General features: G+C 45.9%; 1 protein-coding gene across 1 annotated transcript in view; it reads right to left on the bottom strand.

Annotated features, from left to right (window-relative positions):
* Nucleotides 1-19,909: 19,909 nt before the first annotated feature.
* Nucleotides 19,910-22,661, bottom strand: part of GKAP1 (G kinase anchoring protein 1) — a 60,887-nt gene continuing 58,135 nt past the window's right edge. The window contains exons 12-13 of the mRNA XM_069762734.1: nt 22,208-22,285; nt 19,910-20,082 (exon numbers count right to left, since the gene is read on the bottom strand). Coding sequence (XP_069618835.1) covers nt 20,035-20,082; nt 22,208-22,285 — 126 coding nt within the window. The 3' untranslated portion in view covers nt 19,910-20,034. The remainder of the gene's footprint in view (nt 20,083-22,207; nt 22,286-22,661) is intronic.

The following is a 22,661-nucleotide window of genomic DNA, read 5'->3' as shown; positions in this document are numbered from 1 at the left end:
ATTTGGCGTATCGATACCCCTTCTTTGATGCTAAACTCTGAGAAAGTCAGGAGCTTTCTCCAGGTTCTAGAGTAGATTTTTGTTATCTGCTTTCTACTTTTTAAAAGGGTATCAACCAAATTTGGGGAGAAGCCTTTATCTTTTAATAATGATCGCTCAAACTCCAAGCCGTTAAATGGAGTCCCTTCACTTGTGGATGGAATACCGGCCCCTGGAAAAGTAAATTCGGAATGTCTGGTAGCACCCAGGGATCGCCTATCGACATTGTCCTGAGCCATGTGAACCAGGTTCTCCTGGGCCAGAAAGGAGCAATCAGAATGACCTTCGCACGATCTTCCCTGATTTTCCTCACCACTAGAGGTAACAGGTTCAGTGGTGGGAAGGCGTAAGCCAGAGGAAAATCCCATTTTATGAGGAATGCATCCACTGCCAGCGGATTTTCCCTGAGATTCAAAGAACAAAAGCTTTTTACTTTTTTGTTGTCTTTTGTAGCAAATAGGTCCACCACTGGCCGACCCCATCGGCGGACAATCTGATTGAAGACGTCTCCATTTAGAGACCATTCCCCTTGTCTTAGTATGTTGCGGCTGAGAAAGTCAGCTTTTATATTTTCCTTCCTTTTGATGTGGAGAGCAGTCAAAGATTGAAAATTCGGTTCTGCCATCTGGAACAGGTGATCTGTAACCTGTATCAGAGTCTCGGAACGTGTTCCACCTTGATGATTTATATAGGCGACTGCCACCTAGTTGTCCGAGAGGATCCTGATGTGGTGGCCCTGCAGATACATGAGGAGTTTTTTTTAACTGCCAACTCAATCGCCAATAATTCCCTCTGATTGGATGAAGACGTTGTGTATGGTTCCCATTGTCCCTGAACCACAATGTCATCCATGTGAACCCCCCACACTGAGGGGCTAGCATCTGTAGTTATCACCCGGGATATATCTATTATCCAGGGAACCCCTGCCGATAAATTATCCCTATCCAGCCACCACTTTAGGGATTCAAGAGTTACCGGTTTCAAGGTTATTTTTTCCCCTAATGCACCCCTCAAGATTTTGTCATTAATCTAAACATCTTTCTGAAGGGCTCTAGTATGAAGTTGGGCCCATTTGACAGCTGGGATGCATGATGTGAGGGACCCTAGCAGGGACATAGCTTGTCGAAGGGTCATAGAGGGTGTATTGATTGCCTTTAATACCTGATGCTGAATTTGATCTAATTTATTTATTGGGAGAAGACACTTGTGTAGTAGAATCTAATAATAACCCTAAAAACTTTTGAATTTTTAGGGGCTGCAACCGGGATTTCTCAATTAATTATCCAGCCCAGGTGTTCCAATTTAACTCTAGTTACCTCTAATTGTGACAGTGTTCTATTGAGTTCCCTGCTATGAGGAAATCATCAAGGTAGGGGACAATAAGAATATTAGATTCCCGTAAATGTGCCATAACCTCCGCAATTATTTTTGTAAATACTCTAGGGCATTAATACTGCTACCCTTAGGAATTGTTGGAAATATTCATAAATGGGCACATGATAATAGGCATCTTTTAAATCCACTACTACCATAAAACAATTTTTGAACAGCATCTTTATTGTTGAGTTGATAGATTCCATCTTAAAGGTATGTTTAACCAGGTAACTATTAAGATGTCTAAGATTTATAATGGTCCTATAAGTCTTATCAGGCTTCTGAATAAGAAACAGGGGAGAATAGAATCCCTTTCCTCTATCAGACTTTGGAACCTCTATAAGGACTTTTTTAGAACAAAGAGACCACACCTCTTCTTCTAAAGCTGATTGTTCCAGGGGAGAAGAGCATAAAGGAGTCAATTTAAAATTATCCCGTGGGGTACGGATAAACTCAAGTGTGAGACTTCTAGAAATAGTGTTTTATACCCAAACACTATTTGTGATCTCTGACCATTCTGAATAGAAATGCAATAGTCTACCCCCTCCGGGATTCCTAGTCATTTGTCTTCCTTCTTCCTCTCCTTTGAGGAACGACGGAACATATATCCTGTACCTCTTCTACGTCTATCATCCTATCTAGACCGATCTCTAACGGGCGAAAAGGCACACTTCCTTCCCCCACCAAATCTTTTCTTATTGAAGGGACGACGATAGGACCCAAATAGATTAGGGAACTTCTTGTCTCCTGCTTTCTCTAGGAGTTCGTCCAAGTTGGGACCAAATAAATATTCTCCTTTACACGGAATGGCACAAAGCTTTAATCTTGTTTGTATATCTCCGGCTAGCATTTTAACCACAGGGCTCTCCTAGCCGCATTAGAGAGTCCTGCTGCTCTAGCCGCCATTTTAACAGAGTCAATGGAAGCGTCCGACAAGAAGGCAGCCGCTTCCTGAATCACCGATAAAGCAGAATAGAGTCCCTAGAAGCTCCCTCTTTCAACTGGGTCTCTAACTGGTCCAGCCAAACCATCATTGATCTGGCTGTACAGGTTGAAGCCACCGCAGGTCTTAAGGAACCGGCCGCCATTTCCCAGGAACCTTTTAGAAAAGTGTCCGCCTTCCTGTCAAGGGGGTCCTTAAGAGTTCCCATATCCTCAAAGAGAAGAGAGGCCCGTTTCGCCACTTTGGCTATTGCCGCATCTAATTTAGGGGCTTTTTCCCAATTAACTGCTGGGTCATCAAAAGGATACCTGCGTTTTTGTGCTGGTGGTAAGGAACCTTTTCTCTCAGGTTTTTTCCACTCCCTATTTCCTCATTAGTTCCTAAATTTTCTCATTTAGCGGAAAAACTCCGTGGTGGGAAGGCGTAAGCCAGAGGAAAATCCCATTTTATGAGGAATGCATCCACTGCCAGCGGATTTTCCCTGAGATTCAAAGAACAAAAGCTTTTTACTTTTTTGTTGTCTTTTGTTGTCAGAGCCGCTGTGCTCTGCTTTCACTTTACGGCCGGCAGTCACAGTACGGGAAGCAGACGGCAAGGGACCTGACGGACACCAGAATGTAAGTATGTGCTGTTTGTTTTTTTTTAGTTTTACGCTTGTAACCAGGGTAAACATCGGGTTACTAAGCGCGGTCCTGCGCTTAGTTACCCGATGTTTACCCTGGTTACAAGCGAACGCATCGCTAGATCGGTGTCAAACACACCGATCTAGCGATGACAGCGGGAGATCCAGCGATGAAAGTAAGTTCTAAACGATCTGCTACGACGTACGATTCTCAGCAGGATCCCTGATCGCTGCTGCGTGTCAGACACAGCGATATCGTAACGATATCGCTGGAACGTCACGAATCGTACCGTCGTAGCGATCGAAATGGTATAGTGTGACGGCACCCTAAGGAACTGTTTTATCTCTGCTTCAATCCTCCCCATCCATCTCACTTCCTCCTCAGAATTGTTCCTTAACCTACAATCCTCTGCCTCCAAACACAGACAGCCCCCTCATGCCCTCTCCTGCTCTCACCTGCTAACACTTTCTCTGCTCCTTCTCACTGCTGGCGATATCTCTCCAAATCCTGGTCCTCCTCACCACATTCCCACAGTCATTTCTACCTCCCATCCACCTCTATCACAAACTTCCGTTTCCTCTCTATCTCTAACCTTATACCCATTCACCCAGCCCCCGCTTCCCCAGTCCCACTAACAGGAGCTCCGTGGAACGCTCGCTCTGTCTGCAACTAGCTTTCCTACATCCATGATCTTTTTGTTACTAACAAACTTTCCTTCCTCGCCATCACTGAAACCTGGCTCACCCCTTCTGACACAGCCTCCCCTGCTGCACTCTCTTATGGTGGCTTCAACTTTTCTCACACACCCCACCCCAGCAGCAAACATGGCGGAGGAGTTGGTTTTCTCCTGCTCCTTGACCCCAATCCCACTACCACCCTCTGTTACCCTCCCTTCCTTTGAGGTCCACTCTGTGCGCATCTACTCTCCCTCCAACTGGCTGTCATTTACCGCCCCCCTGGGCCAGCCACCACCTTCTTTGACCACTTCACCACCTAGCTACTTTATTTCATTTCCGCGGACATCCCCACTATCATCATGGGTGACTTCAACATCCCCATTGACATTTCCCTCTCAGCTGCCACTAAACTTCTATCTCTCACTTCCTCCTTCGGCCTCACTCAATGGTCTTCTACAGCCACCCACAAAGATGGTCACACACTGGACCTCATCTTCACCCACCTCTGCTCCCTATCTAACTCACCTCTTCCTCTCTCTGACCACAACCTTCTCACATTCTCTTCCCTCTCCACTCCATGTCTACAATCCCTACCCCACAAACTTTCACACCCTCGCAGAAATCTTAAACATCTTGACCTACATTCATTCTCTGAATCTCTCCTCCCTCTCACAGATAAGTTCCTTACACAATATGGATGACGCTGCCGCTCTATATAACACAAAAGCTGTAGCTTTGGAATCTGCTGCCCCACTTACACATACCAAAGCTCGCAAAAAATATAGTTCTTACCGATAACGGTATTTCTCTGAGCCCATGACGGCACCACGGAGAGAGGGGATCCGCCCACCAAGGACAGGAAACCTACGGATAAAAAGGCGGCACCACTCTCCTGCATCAGTTGTTTACATAGAAAACGATGGGAGACTACTAAGGCATTTGTAAATTTTAACTGTTTAGCATAATAAGATACCGCGTGACTTTAAACTATAAATAGATTATAAATAGGCTATGGCACTCTTTTAATGTGTGCACCCACAAGTGAAGGGAGGGAATGTACGGGTGCAGTCATGGGCTCAGAGAAATACCGTTATCGGTAAGAACTATATTTTTCTCTGATCGCCCATGACGGCACCACGGAGAGAATTGCATAGATAGTACATTCAGGGAGGGACCACCGCCTCTAGAACCCTTTTACCGAAAGTAAGGTCTGAAGAGGAGATTAGATCCAATCTATAGTGCCTATAGAATGTGGATGGTGAGGACCAGGTAGCAGCTCTACATATCTGGTCAATGGAAGCTCCGGCCTTCTCCGCCCAGGAAATTGCTACTGCCCTTGTTGAGTGAGCCTTAACCTCCCCGGGAACGGACATCCCACTTGCCGAGTATGAGAGACTGATGGCGTTTGTGATCCATCTTGCTATGGTGGCTTTAGATGCTTTTTTCCCCTTCCGGGGACCCTGGAAACACACAAACAGAGAGGAATCCTCCCTACACTCTCTAGTGACTTCTAGGTATTGTAAGAGACATCTTCTTACATCTAGTGTACAGGTCCTTCTCAAAAAATTAGCATATAGTGTTAAATTTCATTATTTACCATAATGTAATGATTACAATTAAACTTTCATATATTATAGATTCATTATCCACCAACTGAAATTTGTCAGGTCTTTTATTGTTTTAATACTGATGATTTTGGCATACAACTCCTGATAACCCAAAAAACCTGTCTCAATAAATTAGCATATCAAGAAAAAGGTTCTCTAAACGACCTATTACCCTAATCTTCTGAATCAACTAATTAACTCTAAACACATGCAAAAGATACCTGAGGCTTTTATAAACTCCCTGCCTGGTTCATTACTCAAAACCCCCATCATGGGTAAGACTAGCGACCTGACAGATGTCAAGAAGGCCATCATTGACACCCTCAAGCAAGAGGGTAAGACCCAGAAAGAAATTTCTCAACAAATAGGCTGTTCCCAGAGTGCTGTATCAAGGCACCTCAATGGTAAGTCTGTTGGAAGGAAACAATGTGGCAGAAAACGCTGTACAACGAGAAGAGGAGACCGGACCCTGAGGAAGATTGTGGAGAAGGACCGATTCCAGACCTTGGGGAACCTGAGGAAGTAGTGGACTGAGTCTGGTGTGGAAACATCCAGAGCCACCGTGCACAGGCGTGTGCAGGAAATGGGCTACAGGTGCCGCATTCCCCAGGTAAAGCCACTTTTGAACCATAAACAGCGGCAGAGGCGCCTGACCTGGGCTACAGAGAAGCAGCACTGGACTGTTGCTAAGTGGTCCCAAGTACTTTTTTCTGATGAAAGCAAATTTTGCATGTCATTCGGAAATCAAGGTGCCAGAGTCTGGAGGAAGACTGGGGAGAAGGAAATGCCAAAATGCCTGAAGTCCAGTGTCAAGTACCCACAGTCAGTGATGGTGTGGGGTGCCATGTCAGCTGCTGGTGTTGGTCCACTGTGTTTCATCAAGGGCAGGGTCAATGCAGCTAGCTATCAGGAGATTTTGGAGCACTTCATGCTTCCATCGGCTGAAATGCTTTATGGAGATGAAGATTTCATTTTTCAGCACGACCTGGCACCTGCTCACAGTGCCAAAACCACTGGTAAATGGTTTACTGACCATGGTATTACTGTGCTCAATTGGCCTGCCAACTCTCCTGACCTGAACCCCATAGAGAATCTGTGGGATATTGTGAAGAGAAAGTTGAGAGACGCAAGACCCAACACTCTGGATGAGCTTAAGGCCGCTATTGAAGCATCCTGGGCCTCCATAACATCTCAGCAGTGTCACAGGCTGATTGCCTCCATGCCACGCCGCATTGAAGCAGTCATTTCTGCCAAAGGATTCCCGACCAAGTATTGAGTGCATAACTGAACATTATTATTTGATGGTTTTTTTGTTTGTTATTTAAAAACACTTTTATTTGATTGGATGGGTGAAATATGCTAATTTATTGAGACAGGTTTTTTGGGTTATCAGGAGTTGTATGCCAAAATCATCAGTATTAAAACAATAAAAGACCTGACAAATTTCAGTTGGTGGATAATGAATCTATAATATATGAAAGTTTAATTGTAATCATTACATTATGGTAAATAATGAAATTTAACACTATATGCTAATTTTTTGAGAAGGACCTGTATGTAATGTTTGTTCCTCCTTGTTTTTAGGGTTGGGACAGAAGGAGGGGAGATATATCTCTTGAGACCTGTGAAATTTTGAAGCCACTTTCGGGAGATATGCTGGGTCTGTTTTTAAAACGACCCTATCCTCTAGAAATAGTGTGTGAGGGGGGTTGGCTGAGAGGGCCTGTAAGTCGTTAACCCTACGGGCAGAAGTGAGGGCGACTAATAGAGCTGTTTTGAGAGATAGCGTTTTTATTGTAGATTCGTGTAATGGTTCGAATGGAGGACTAGTCAGGGCTTTAAGGACCAAGTTTAGGTCCCATTGAGGAACCACTTTGACTGGTAGAGGCCTCGATCTTCCTGCCGCCCTGATGAATCTAGAGACCCACCTATTTGAAGCTAAGTCAAAATTGAAAAGGGCTCCCAATGCCGCCACGTGAACTTTTAGAGTACTAGTGGCTAACCCCATCTCCAACCCGTTTTGTAGGAACTCTAATATGGAATTAAGGGGAATCTCTTTCCCTATTTTTGCACCTGAAGAAGACAGAAACTTTTTCCATATTTTGCCATACTGTTTTGTTGTAACCGGCTTCCTACTTTTTAACAGAGTTGAGATTAACCCTGAAGAGAACCCTCTGCTTTCTAATATTTTCCTCTCAAGAGCCAGGCTGTCAAGTGCAAGTTCTTGACTCGTGGATGACAGACTGGGCCCTGTGACAACAGATCCTGGAGGTCTGGTAATACCCAAGGGTCGGATATTGACATCTTCCTCATCCATAAGAACCAAGGTCTCTTCGGCCAGAACGGGGCAATTAAGATGACCAACGCCCCGTCCTCCTGAATCTTCCTCAGCACTGCTGGAATCAGAATGAGAGGAGGGAAGGCATAGACCAGATGGTGACCCCAAGAAATCAGGAAAGCGTCCACAGCTACTGGGTTCCCCAGGGAAGATAGGGAGCAAAGGGAGGCTACTTTTTTGTTTAAATGGCTCGCAAAGAGATCTATTTTGGGAACACCCCATTTTTGTGTGATCTGGGTAAATATCACTGGATTTAGTTCCCATTCCCCCTGTTTTAGGCTGGACCGACTGAGGAAGTCTGCCTTGTAATTGTCTACTCCCTTTATGTGCAGGCTTGTCAGGGATAGAAGGTTGCTCTCGGCTATTTGAAGGATCGAGTTGGTCACTTCCATTAGATTTTTGGAACGGGTACCCCCCTGGTGATTTAGGTAAGATACTACCACCCGATTGTCCGACATCACCCTTACATGGTGAGATTGAAGGACTCCCAAGAATTCCTGAAGGGCAAATTTTACTGCCAGGAGTTCCTTCATATTGGAGGAATTGTTTGCAAGGGACGGAGACCAAATGCCCTGGGCTACTAGGTCGCCCAGATGAGCCCCCCACCCTGAGGGGCTTGCGTCCGTAGTTAGGACCTTCGAGATCGGGATTACCCATGGGACTCCCTGGGAAAGATTTTCCTGCAACGTCCACCAAGTCAGAGAGTGATTGGTGCGAGGAGACAATGTTAACTGCCCGTCTAAATGCCCTCCTAGAAGGATTTGCTCTGACAGTAGCTGCCATTGGAGATCTCTTGAATGTAGTTGGGCCCACTGGACCGCAGGGATGCAAGATGTCATAGAGCCTAATAGGGACATGCCCTGACGAAGTGTTATGGAGGGGAGAGATTGTACTCTTAACACTAAACTTTTTATCTTTTGTATTTTGCTCTCTGGGAGCCGACATTCCATTTTTTTGGAGTCTAGAGTGAGACCTAGGTACTCCTGAATCTGAGAAGGCACCAGTCTGGATTTTTCTAGGTTTATTAGCCAACCCAGATCCTTTAGAGAATGAATCACTAAATCTAGTTGATTCTTGCAATGTTGCGGGGAGGAGCCTATGACCAGGAAATCGTCCAGATATGGTACGATCAGGGTGTTTTCTTCCCTGAGGTGAGCCATTACCTCCGCGACCAGCTTTGTAAAAACCCTTGGGGCTATTGCTAGGCCAAATGGTAGAGCTGAGAACTGGAAGTGGTTTAGGACTCCCTTGATGTGGACCGCCATTCTGAGGAATCTTTGGTGATCCTTGTGTATTGGGACGTGATAATATGCGTCCTTCAGGTCCAGGACCACCATGAAGCATTGATGAAACAGCATTTTGATAGATGATTTTATCGTTTCCATCTTAAATGCTTGAACCTCTAGGTAGTTGTTTAGGTTTTTCAAATTGATAATGGTCCTGAAGGAACCGTCTGGCTTCTTTCTCAGGAATAGAGGGGAATAGTACCCTTGCCCTCTTTCTTGAGGGGGAACTTCCAGGAGTACTCCTTTTTTTACTAACCCGACAACATCGTTTTCTAGCGTCAACTGCTCTTCTGCCGAGGATCTTGTGGATGTTATCTTGAAAGAGGGACGAGGGCACCTCTTGAATGTTAACCTCAGTCCTGATTCTATGATGTTTAGTATCCATTGACTGGAGGTAATCTTTTCCCAGGGCGGGAGAAAGAGAGATAATCTCCCTCCCACCTGGGGCGAACCTTCATTGTGAAGGTTTTTTGTTGTCATTGAGGTTTTTGTTAAAGATAAACCCCTTATTTTTGTTCTTCTTATCTTCCCATTTCCCCTGGCCTCTCCCTGGGTTCTTACGGAAAAACCTCTTGTTCCGAAAGGGCTTCCTATAAGAGGGGAGACCCAGAGAGGGGAAGGACTTTTTCTTGTCCCCTGCTTTTTCCAAGATGTCATCTAAGGTGGAACCGAACAGGAATTCTCCTTCGCAGGGGATGGTACACAGTTTTGTTTTCGTTTGCAGGTCGCCTGGCCAATTCTTAAGCCAGAGGGCGCGCCTGGCCGCATTAGCAAACACTGCTGCTCTGGCGGATAGCCTGATGGAGTCGGCCGAGGCGTCAGCTAGGAAAGCCGCGGCCCCCCTCATTACTGGTAATGTATTGAGCATTGAGTCCCAGGAAGTTTTCCCCTTTAATTGACCCTCTAGTTGGTTCAGCCAAATCATCAGGGAGCGTGAAGTACATGCTGCTGCTACTGCCGGCTTCAGGCCTCCTCCCGCTGCCTCCCAGGAGCCTTTGAGAAAGGCATCTGCCTTCTTGTCCATAGGGTCTTTTAGGACCCCCATGTCCTCAAACGGGAGAGCGAATTTTTTTGAGGCTTTAGCAATTGCTACGTCTAATTTGGGGGCCTTCTCCCAAAAGGAGCAGGATTCCTCCTCGAAGGGGTATTTCCTTTTCGGAGTTAAAAGAGTCTTTCTCATGGGTTTCTTCCATTCTTTCTTAATTAAGGCTGCTATTGCTTCGTTAAGCGGAAAAGCTCTTCTCTTTTTCTGTTCCAGGCGCCCAAACATGATGTCTTGTACCGATTTTTTAGGGTGGGAGTCTACCAAACCCATGGTACTTCTCACAGCTTTTATGAGGCCATCGGTATCCTCTAGAGGGAAACAGTTATGTCCCCCCGAGGAAGAAGTAGACGATGAGGATGAGGAGGATTTGTCGGAGGACACTGAACTCTCACTATCGCTGTCGGATTTTGAGACTGGAGATGGAGACCTGCGTCTGGTCTTTCTCCTTTTTTTCCCACTTTTTAGTGATCTAAAGGTGTCCTCCACTTGCTCCTTAATTAGGCTTTTTAGATCTGTTGCAAACCCAGGAAGGTTTTCAGATACAGTCTGCTGAATGCAAGTATTGCATAGACTCTTCTCCCAGGTAGGTGGAAGATCCTCTCTACAGATGGCGCAGATTTTGTGCTTAGTTTTACCTACGCTTTTCCTCCCCTAAAAGAGACAAATAACAATCTTACTGTCTCTGACTTTCACGAAGATCCACTTACCACCTCCAGGACCCATAAATACCGGTTGGGGATTCTCTGCCTCTGGCTTTTTCCCCGACGCCGTACTGGACTCCTTACTGTGTTGGGACCTTTGGCGTTCTTTGCTGGTGTCCTGTGTTGCTTTTTTTGCTGCTGCGGCGACGCTACAGGTGGAGGTGATTCGGGCAAAGGTGATGCCGGGTCGCTCATACTGCTGATGGTCTGCGGATGCTGCCTTGATACTCGAGCTGAGCTGGCGCTGCGGCAACTATCAGCTCTTGAGGCTCCTGCCTATTATTGCAGAGCCACTGGGAGGATGTGGATTCTCCTATTTAAACCCTTCCCGCCGCTTTTTTTTTTCTTCTTCTTGCGCAGTAGCGCCGGCTCCACGGCGAGGAGCGCCGAACGCCGGCGCCTGCGCATCAAGCCCGGCACCTGCGCATGAGTGCACAGACCACGCCAAGCGCCCGAGCGGCAACCCCGCCGGCGCCTGCGCAGACCGCCCGAGCAGCACCCCGCCGGCGCCTGCGCAGACCGCGCCAAGCGCCCGAGCGGAAGCCCCGCCGGCGCCTGCGCAGACCGCGCTAAGCGCCCGGGTGGAAGCCCCGCCGGCGCCCGCGCAGACCGCACCGAGCGGCAACCCCGCCGGCGCAGACCGCGCGGCGATCCGCCAGCGCCTGCGCGGAAGCGTCCTACAACCTCGCGAGACCAGCTTAGATCCCGGGCATGCGTCGAACTTTCAAGATGGCGCCCGGGAAGCAGATATGGCGCTGCTGATCGGCACCCCCTGTCCTATGCAGTCCCTATAGCGCGTTACTCTGCACGCCCGATGGCAGTGCAGCGTGCAGACTGATGCTTGTTTCAGGGAGGGTCGCGCTGCACCTCCCGCAACCACAGAGGGACCCCCCTGGATGTTGCCGCTGCTGCATCTTACCTGGGGAGGTGACCGCGAACTCCTTGTCACCTCCCCCGCACACCCTGTCGGCCCACTGGCTCCCAGCGGTGGCGCTTCGGGTCACCACCCTAGCCGAGGCAGAGGGACCCCAGCTGCCTGAGTCGGACTGGTTGGCCCCGGAATTCCAACGTCGAACTGGTAAGTCCGTAGGTCTCCCATTAAGGACAGGAAACCAACTGATGCAGGAGAGTGGTACCGCCTTTTTATCCGTAGGTTTCCTGTCCTTGGTGGGCGGATCCCCTCTCTCCGTGGTGCCGTCATGGGCGATCAGAGAAATCAACAGACAGCCCTGGCACACCAGCCTGACCAAAGAACCACACACAATCCCACCCCCCCACATCACCACACACAATCCCGCCCCCCATCACCACACACAATCCCGCCCCCCCACATCACCACACAATTCCGCCCCGCCACGTCACCTCACATAATCCCACCCCCACATCACCACAATCCCGCCCCCAACCACACATAATCCCGACCCCCCACATCACCACACATAATCCCACCCCCCATCACACATAATCCCGACCCCCACCACACACGAGGCTCCGTCCCCACACATTACCACACGAGGCTCCGCCCCCCACATTACCACACGCAGCACTTTCTTTCTATGTATGTGAAGTAAATGAATATCCCCAGCAGTTTCAAGCATGGTTAACTGAAAATACGAAAGAGGCAAAATTTTTTATTTTATGTTAATTTACCACCTGCGTAAGCGCTATTGAATGTTGTTATTACTTTAGTTTAATCACCAGCAGCGTTAATAGCAATGAGCGTGCCGAGCGTTAGCTGGCTGGAAACAGCTAGTTACAGCTAGACTACCAGCAGCCTGCTTCTTCCCAATGACCCAAAGCACACCTTCAAATTGTGCAAGAACTATTTAGGGAAGAAAATAGTTCTTGCACAATTTGAAGGTGTGCTTTGGGTCATTGTCCTGTTGTAGGATGAAATTGGCTCCAATCAAGCGCTGTCCACAGGGTATGGCATGACATTGCAAAATGGAGTGATAGCCTTCTTATTCAATATCCCTTTTTCCTTGTACAGATCTCCCACTTTACCAGCACCAAAGCAAACCCAGACCATCACATTACCTCCACCCTGCTTGACAGATGGCGTCAGGCACTCTTCCAGCATCTTTTCAGTTGTTCTGCGTCTCACAAATGTTCTTCTGTGTGATCCAAACACCTCAAACTTCGATTCGTCTATCCAGAACACATTTTTCCAATCTTCTTCTATCCAATGTCTATATTCTTTTGCCCATATTAATCTTTTCCTTTTATTAGCCAGTTTCAGATATGGCTTTTTCTTTGCCACTCTGCCCTGAAGGCCAGCATCCCGGAGTCGCCTCTTCACTGTAGACGTTGACACTGGCGTTTTGCGTGTACCATTTAATGAAGCCGCCAGTTGAGGACCTGTGAGGCATCGATTTCTCAAACTACAGACTCTAATGTACTTGTCTTGTTGCTCAGTTGTGCAGCGAGGCCTCCCACTTCTCTTTCTACTCTGCTTAGAGCCTGTTTGTGCTCTCCTCTGAAGGGAGTAATACACACTGTTGTAGGAAATCTTCAGTTTCTTGGCAATTTCTCGCAAGGTATTCCATGCGAGAAATTGTCAAGAAACTGGCAATTAATTTCTAAGAACAAGAATAGACTGTCGATTTTCACATGAAAGTTCTTTTTTTCTTGCCATTTTGAGAGTTTAATGGAACCAACAGATGTAATGCTCCAGAATTTTAACTAGCTCAAAGGAAGGTCAGATTTATAGGTTCTCTAAATCAGCCAAACTGTTTTCAGCTGTGCTAACATACTTGCACAAGGGTTTTCAAGGGTATTCTAACCATTTATTAGCCTTCTTACACAGTTAGCAAACACAAAGTACCATAAGAACACTGGTTGTTGGAAATGGGCCTCTATACACCTATGAAGATATTCCATTACAAACCAGACGTTTGTGTTATGTTTGCTAATGACAGGTGTTATGAAGGCAATCCAGAAACACAGTGTGCTTAGCGATCAGAGCGCACACAGTGATCTGACAAATACCCAAAAATACAAGAACGAGCTCTGAGACGTGGAAACTCTGTAGACTACACACCTGATCCTATCCTAAACACAACTAAAAGCGGCTGTGGATTGCGCCTAACAACTACCTAGGCAACTCGGCACAGCCTAAGAAACTAGCTAGCCTGAAGATAGAAAAATAGGCCTGACTTGCCCCAGAGAAATTCCCCAAAGGAAAAGGCAGGCCCCCACATATAATGACTGAGTAAGATGAAAAGACAAAACGTAGGGATGAAATAGATTCAGCAAAGTGGGGCCCGATATTCTAGGACAGAGCGAGGACAGTAAAGCGAACTTTGCAGTCTACAAAAAACCCTAAAGCAAAACCACGCAAAGGGGGCAAAAAAAAACTCACCGTGCCGAACTAACGGCACGGCGGTACACCCTTTGCGTCTCAGAGCTTCCAGCAAAACAAAAGACAAGCTGGACAGAAAAAAAGCAACAAAAAAGCAAAAAGCACTTAGCTATACAGAGCAGCAGGTCACAGGAACAATCAGGAGAAGCTCAGATCCAACACTGAAACATTGACAAGGAGCAAGGATAGCAGCATCAGGCGGAGTTAAGTAATGAAGCAGTTAACGAGCTCACCAGAACACCTGAGGGAGGAAGCTCAGAAGCTGCAGTACCACTTGTGACCACAGGAGTGAATTCAGCCACAGAATTCACAACAGTACCCCCCCCTTGAGGAGGGGTCACCGAACCCTCACCAGAGCCCCTAGGCCGACCAGGATGAGCCGCATGAAAGGCACGAACAAGATCGGAAGCATGAACATCAGAGGCAAAAACCCAGGAATTATCTTCCTGAGCATAACCCTTCCATTTAACAAGATACTGGAGTTTCCATCTAGAAACACGAGAATCCAAAATCTTCTCCACAATATACTCCAATTCCCCCTCCACCAAAACCGGGGCAGGAGGCTCAACAGATGGAACCATAGGTGCCACGTATCTCCGCAACAACGACCTATGGAATACATTATGTATGGAAAAGGAGTCTGGGAGGGTCAAACGAAAAGACACAGGATTGAGAACCTCAGAAATCCTATACGGACCAATAAAACGAGGTTTAAATTTCGGAGAGGAAACCTTCATAGGAATATGACGAGAAGATAACCAAACCAGATCCCCAACACGAAGTCGGGGACCCACACGGCGTCTGCGATTAGCGAAAAGTTGAGCTTTCTCCTGGGACAAGATCAAATTGTCCACTACCTGAGTCCAGATCTGCTGCAACCTATCCACCACAGAATCCACACCAGGACAGTCCGAAGACTCAACCTGTCCTGAAGAGAAACGAGGATGGAACCCAGAATTGCAAAAAAATGGAGAAACCAAGGTAGCCGAGCTGGCCCGATTATTAAGGGCGAACTCAGCCAACGGCAAAAAGGACACCCAATCATCCTGGTCTGCAGAAACAAAACATCTCAGATATGTTTCCAAGGTCTGATTGGTTCGTTCGGTCTGGCCATTAGTCTGAGGATGGAAAGCCGAGGAAAAGGATAGGTCAATGCCCATCCTACCACAAAAGGCTCGCCAAAACCTTGAAACAAACTGGGAACCTCTGTCAGAAACAATATTCTCAGGAATGCCATGCAACCGAACCACATGCTGAAAGAACAAAGGTACCAAATCAGAGGAGGAAGGCAATTTAGCCAAGGGCACCAGATGGACCATTTTAGAAAAGCGATCACAGACCACCCAAATGACTGACATCTTTTGAGAAACGGGAAGGTCAGAAATGAAATCCATCGAAATATGTGTCCAAGGCCTCTTTGGGACCGGCAAGGGCAAAAGCAACCCACTGGCACGAGAACAGCAGGGCTTAGCCCTAGCACAAATCCCACAGGACTGCACAAAAGTACGTACATCCCGTGACAGAGATGGCCACCAGAAGGATCTAGCCACTAACTCTCTGGTACCAAAGATTCCAGGATGACCAGCCAACACCGAACAATGAAGTTCAGAGATAAGTTTATTAGTCCACCTATCAGGGACGAACAGTTTCTCTGCTGGACAACGATCAGGTTTATTCGCCTGAAATTTTTGCAGCACCCGCCGCAAATCAGGGGAGATGGCAGACACAATGACTCCTTCCTTGAGGATACCCGCTGGCTCAGATAAACCCGGAGAGTCGGGCACAAAACTCCTAGACAGAGCATCCGCCTTCACATTTTTAGAGCCCGGAAGGTACGAAATCACAAAGTCGAAGCGGGCAAAAAATAACGACCAACGGGCCTGTCTAGGATTCAAGCGCTTGGCAGACTCGAGATAAGTCAAGTTCTTATGATCAGTCAATACCACCACGCGATGCTTAGCTCCTTCAAGCCAATGACGCCACTCCTCGAATGCCCACTTCATGGCCAGCAACTCTCGATTGCCCACATCATAATTACGCTCAGCGGGCGAAAACTTCCTGGAAAAGAAAGCACATGGTTTCATCACTGAGCAATCAGAACCTCTCTGTGACAAAACCGCCCCTGCTCCAATCTCAGAAGCATCAACCTCGACCTGGAACGGAAGAGAAACATCTGGCTGACACAACACAGGGGCAGAACAAAAACGACGCTTCAACTCCTGAAAAGCTTCCACAGCAGCAGAAGACCAATTAACCAAATCAGCACCCTTCTTGGTCAAATCGGTCAATGGTTTGGCAATGCTAGAAAAATTACAGATGAAGCGACGATAAAAATTAGCAAAGCCCAGGAACTTTTGCAGACTTTTCAGAGATGTCGGCTGAATCCAATCCTGGATGGCTTGGACCTTAACTGGATCCATCTCGATAGTAGAAGGGGTAAAGATGAACCCCAAAAATGAAACTTTCTGCACACCGAAGAGACACTTTGATCCCTTCACAAACAAAGAGTTAGCACGCAGGACCTGAAAAACCATTCTGACCTGCTTCACATGAGACTCCCAATCATCTGAGAAGATCAAAATGTCATCCAAGTAAACAATCAGGAATTTATCCAGATACTCACGGAAGATGTCATGCATAAAAGACTGAAACACAGATGGAGCATTGGCAAGTCCGAACGGCATCACTAGATACTCAAAATGACCCTCGGGCGTATTGAATGCAGTTTTCCATTCATCTCCTTGCCGGATTCTCACCAAATTATACGCACCACGAAGATCTATCTTAGTGAACCAACTAGCCCCCTTAATCCGAGCAAACAAGTCAGATAACAATGGCAAGGGATACTGAAATTTAACAGTGATCTTATTAAGAAGGCGGTAATCAATACACGGTCTCAGCGAACCATCCTTCTTGGCTACAAAGAAGAACCCTGCTCCCAGTGGTGATGACGATGGGCGAATATGTCCCTTCTCCAGGGATTCCTTCACATAACTGCGCATAGCGGCGTGTTCGGGCACGGATAAATTAAATAATCGACCTTTAGGGAATTTACTACCAGGAATCAAATTGATAGCACAATCACAATCCCTATGCGGAGGTAGAGCATCGGACTTGGGCTCTTCAAATACATCCTGATAATCAGACAAGAACTCTGGGACCTCAGAAGGGGTGGATGACGAAATCGACAAAAATGGAACATCACCATGTACCCCCTGACAACCCCAGCTGGATACCGACATGGAATTCCAATCCAATACTGGATTATGGGTTTGTAGCCATGGCAACCCCAACACGACCACATCATGCAGATTATGCAACACCAGAAAGCGAATAACTTCCTGATGTGCAGGAGCCATGCACATGGTCAGCTGGGCCCAGTATTGAGGTTTATTCTTGGCCAAAGGTGTAGCATCAATTCCTCTCAATGGAATAGGACACCGCAAAGGCTCCAAGAAAAACCCACAACGTTTAGCATAATCCAAATCCATCAGATTCAGGGCAGCGCCCGAATCCACAAACGCCATGACAGAAAACGACGACAAAGAGCATATCAAGGTAATGGACAGAAGGAATTTGGACTGTACAGTACCAATGACGGCAGACCTAGCGGACCGCTTAGTGCGCTTAGGACAATCAGAAATAGCATGAGTGGAATCACCACAGTAGAAACACAGACCATTCAGACGTCTGTATTCCTGCCGTTCAACTCTAGTCATAGTCCTATCGCACTGCATAGGCTCAGGTTTAACCTCAGGCAGTACCGCCAAATGGTGCACAGATTTACGCTCGCGCAAGCGTCGACCGATCTGAATGGCCAAAGACAAAGATTCATTCAAACCAGCAGGCATAGGAAATCCCACCATGACATCCTTAAGAGCCTCAGAGAGACCCTTTCTGAACAAAGCTGCCAGCGCAGATTCATTCCACTGAGTGAGTACTGACCATTTCCTAAATTTCTGACAATATACTTCTATATCATCCTGACCCTGGCACAAAGCCAGCAAATTTTTCTCAGCCTGATCCACTGAATTAGGCTCATCGTACAGCAATCCGAGCGCCAGGAAAAACGCATCGACACTACTCAATGCAGGGTCTCCTGGCACAAGAGAAAATGCCCAGTCTTGAGGGTCGCCGCGCAAAAAAGAAATAATAATCAAAACCTGTTGAATAGGATTACCAGAAGAATGAGGTTTCAAGGCCAGAAATAGCTTACAATTATTTTTGAAACTTAGAAACTTAGTTCTATCTCCAAAAAACAAATCAGGAATAGGAATTCTTGGTTCTAACATAGATTTCTGATCAATAGTATCTTGAATTTTTTGTACATTTATAACGAGATTATCCATTGAAGAGCACAGACCCTGAATATCCATGTCCACACCTGTGTCCAGAATCACCCAAATGTCTAGGGGAAAAAAAAAAATGAACACAGAGCAGAAAAAAAAAAAAAAAATGATGTCAGAACTTTTTCTTTCCCTCTATTGAGAATCATTAGTTGGCTCCTTGTACTGTTATGTTTGCTAATGACAGGTGTTATGAAGGCAATCCAGAAACACAGTGTGCTTAGCGATCAGAGCGCACACAGTGATCTGACAAATACCCAAAAATACAAGAACGAGCTCTGAGACGTGGAAACTCTGTAGACTACACACCTGATCCTATCCTAAACACAACTAAAAGCGGCTGTGGATTGCGCCTAACAACTACCTAGGCAACTCGGCACAGCCTAAGAAACTAGCTAGCCTGAAGATAGAAAAATAGGCCTGACTTGCCCCAGAGAAATTCCCCAAAGGAAAAGGCAGCCCCCCACATATAATGACTGTGAGTAAGATGAAAAGACAAAACGTAGGGATGAAATAGATTCAGCAAAGTGGGGCCCGATATTCTAGGACAGAGCGAGGACAGTAAAGCGAACTTTGCAGTCTACAAAAAACCCTAAAGCAAAACCACGCAAAGGGGGCAAAAAAAAAACCACCGTGCCGAACTAACGGCACGGCGGTACACCCTTTGCGTCTCAGAGCTTCCAGCAAAACAAAAGACAAGCTGGACAGTCACAGGAACAATCAGGAGAAGCTCAGATCCAACACTGAAACATTGACAAGGAGCAAGGATAGCAGCATCAGGCGGAGTTAAGTAATGGAGCAGTTAACGAGCTCACCAGAACACCTGAGGGAGGAAGCTCAGAAGCTGCAGTACCACTTGTGACCACAGGAGTGAATTCAGCCACAGAATTCACAACACGTTTGCAGCTAGAATAGTCATTTACCACAATAACAATGTATAGAGTATTTCTGAATCATTTAATGTTAGCTTCATTGGAAAAAACTGTGCTTCTCTTTCAAAAATAAGGAAATTTCTAAGTGACCCTAAACTTTGGAATGGTAGTATATATATTATCTGTGCTATAATTTTCAATTAAGTTTGTAGTTTTGATACCCTTTCCTTGTAGTTCTGATTTTTCTGTAAGGATAGGTTTACTGTGGATATTTGTCCGCACGATACCCCTATTGCAAGATTGATCAATTTTTTTGCTAGATACAAGGGTACTTTCAGAGTTTAAACCTGATAACGGATGACAGTTGCCATTAGAGCAGGAACCCTTAAAATGTATGACTACTTCGATGAGCAAGCCTCTAGTCCTATTTTTTACAGATGAAAAAAATGTGCACTTGTCTTGGGTATCAGAATAAGGGCACACATGGCACCATAGTCTGTTAGCCTTTGGCTGCCTTAAAAATTGTAATTCACTGTTTGGGCATTGCCATTTTGCTCAGTATTTAGCTATTCCTTTTAATCAGTGTTTGGCCCTTATCTAACTAAACATTCTATTAAAGCCTGCCTTCACCCTGGCACTGAAAAGTGACTATACATGTGTCATGGTTGTAAATTTTCTAATGCATACAGACCAAGTGTGCAAATGGAAGAATAAGTTTTATTCAGTCATGAAAAACTAACAAGATATGGCATTAAACAGCAGTAATTAAACTCTGCAGAAAAAATTAGTGCTTTTTAAAAAATGCTCCATTTACTCCACCGATCATCGGCCATGGTCAGATTCAGAGTTCCTCTTCCCCTTCTTACCACCCTGTGGAAGAAAAAAATAAAGCAAAAGGGTGAATCAATCCTCTTTCTAGAATATGACAGTGGTAAAAAGGAGGCATACTAGACAATATTGTACAAATGCATTTAAAATATAATCTTAAAGGGGTATTCCCATCTCCAAGATCCTATCCCAATATGTAGTAGGTGTAATAATATTAGTAAATTTCTCCAATTATAAATGTAGTATACCGTATATACGCGAGTATAGGCCGACCCGAGTATAAGGCCACCCCCCTAATTTTGCCACAAAAAACAGGGAAAACTTAATGACTCGAGTATAAGCCTAGGGTGGGAAATGCAGCAGCTACCGGTAAATGTCAAAAGTAAAAATAGATACCAATAAAAGTAAAATTAATTGAGACATCAATAGGTTAAGTGTTTCTGAATATCCATATTGAATCAGGAGCCCCATACAATGCTCTATAAAGTTTATGATGGCCCCATAAGATGCTTCATATTAAAATATGCCCCATATAATCCTGCATAAAGGTTAATAATGGCCCCATAAGATACTCCCTAAAGGTATTTGCCCCATATAGTGCAGCACAAACCTTTGTTATGGCCCCATAAGATGCTCCATATAGACACTTGCCCCATATAATGCCCCACAAATGTTAATTATGGCCCCATAAGATGCTCCAGAAAGATATTTGCCCCATATAGTGCTGCACAAACCTTGATTATGGCCCCATAAGATGCTCCATATAGACACTAGCCCCATATAATGCTCCACAAATGTTAATTATGGCCCCATAAGATGCTCCATAAAGATATTTGCCCCATATAGTGCTGCACAAACGTTATGGCCCCATACAGACACTTGCCCCATATAATGCTGCACAAACGTTATGGCCCCATACTGATTTTTGCCCCATATAATGCTGCACAAACGTTATGGCCCCATAAGATGCTCCATACAGACACTTGCCCCATTTACTGTTGCGATAAGAAATTAAAAAAATCACATACTCACCTCTCCGTCTCTCGGGCCCCCGGCACTTGCAATATTCACCTGCTCCTTGTTCCGGCGCCGCTTCATCTTCAGCATCTTCTGCACTGACGTTCAGGCAGAGGGCGTGCACTAACCATGTCACCGCGCCCTCTGACCTGAGCGTCACTGCAGAAGACGCTGAAGATGGAGCAGCGCTGGAACGAGGAGCAGGTGAATATCGCGCAGTGCTCCCCTCCCCGTTATACTCACCTGCTCCTAGCGCTGTGCAGTCCCTGCTTCCCCGGCGCCTCTGCTGCTTCCTGTACTGAGCGGTCACCGTTACCGCTCATTACAGTAATGAATATGCAGCTCTACCCCTATGGGAGGTGGAGCAGCATATTCATTACTGTAATGAGCTGTACCATGTGACCGCTCAGTACAGGAAGAAGCTGCCGGCGCCGGGGGAAAGACGTTCAGGGACCGCGCCAGGAGCAGGTGAGTATAATTAGACTGCCCCCGCCGACCCCTGGGTATGACTCGAGAGGGGGACTTTCAGCCCCCCCCAAAAATGGGCTGAAAATCTCGGCTTATACTCGAGTATATATGGTAGTTCTTCTGATTCGCTATATCGCTTACCCCATGTGCAGGGTATTGCAGTAACTTAGGTATCCTGGTATAATCCTGTCCAGCGAGTTCAAAAAAGGCACAGGATGGGATCTATTTCTGTTTTTTGTGTGCTACCTACTCATCTAAATTAACAAAAAAAATGAAGATGGCAGCACTGTGGGTATTGGTGTAAAGCCCTTAAGAGCCACTAGCTAAAAGTCCTATGTAATAAATCAAAATTGAGTCACCACTTTCAAGTTTACAAATAAAAAAGGAAAGTGGATCTTTATTCACTCATCTTGAGACATTTCGGCTAAGCACTTCACAGATGGTTGAATGAAGTTCCACCATTTCTTTATCCCTAACCTTGGAAGTGCTGCCTCAATTTTGATTTTTGCAGCTACATTAGAATAATTTATTATTATTATAGCTCTTTACATGTTTAATTGTATGAGCTCTTAAAAGGTTTTTGATATTTCTTTATGCCCAAGTCAGGCACCCTTAGTACAGGATTAAAGGAATTCTAGTGACTGGTGAAGACTGACTGTCGATTTCATGACTGTAAACCTACCTGGTATTTTGTCAGCTCTGCTTGTAAAGCTTTCACTTTAGATCGCTCTTGTTCCAAAGCAGCGTGCAGACCGGTGACCTGGTGGATGAGCAGGGAAAAACAATTAGGTTTAACATGAATACTAAATTTTATTAGGGAGCAAAAAAGTAGAACATCCAGTGGCAATATTATGAGTTTTACCATAACGGTTTGGTAAGCATTCCATCTGTTTTTCTCAGATATAAAGCTTCTCCTATCAAGGAGTCTGTTAAAATAGAAAGCATATGGATAGCTGTCCCGATTTTTTCATGGACCCATAGACTTGAATTGGCAGGTTTGACCCAAGACTGTTAAAAATCGGGCAAATCACTGTGATTCTCTGCAGACCATTCGGTCTGCGAAAATACACGGACATATGAACAGCTCCATAAACAATAAGGGTATATGGGTACAATTTCTAGCTGTGAAAAAAACG

The sequence above is a fragment of the Ranitomeya imitator genome, chromosome 1, assembly GCF_032444005.1.
Source record: "Ranitomeya imitator isolate aRanImi1 chromosome 1, aRanImi1.pri, whole genome shotgun sequence".
In the NCBI taxonomy this organism is placed as follows: domain Eukaryota; kingdom Metazoa; phylum Chordata; class Amphibia; order Anura; family Dendrobatidae; genus Ranitomeya; species Ranitomeya imitator.
The sequence above is the reverse complement of the archived record's forward strand: the minus strand, read 5'-3'. Positions and strand labels throughout refer to the sequence as shown.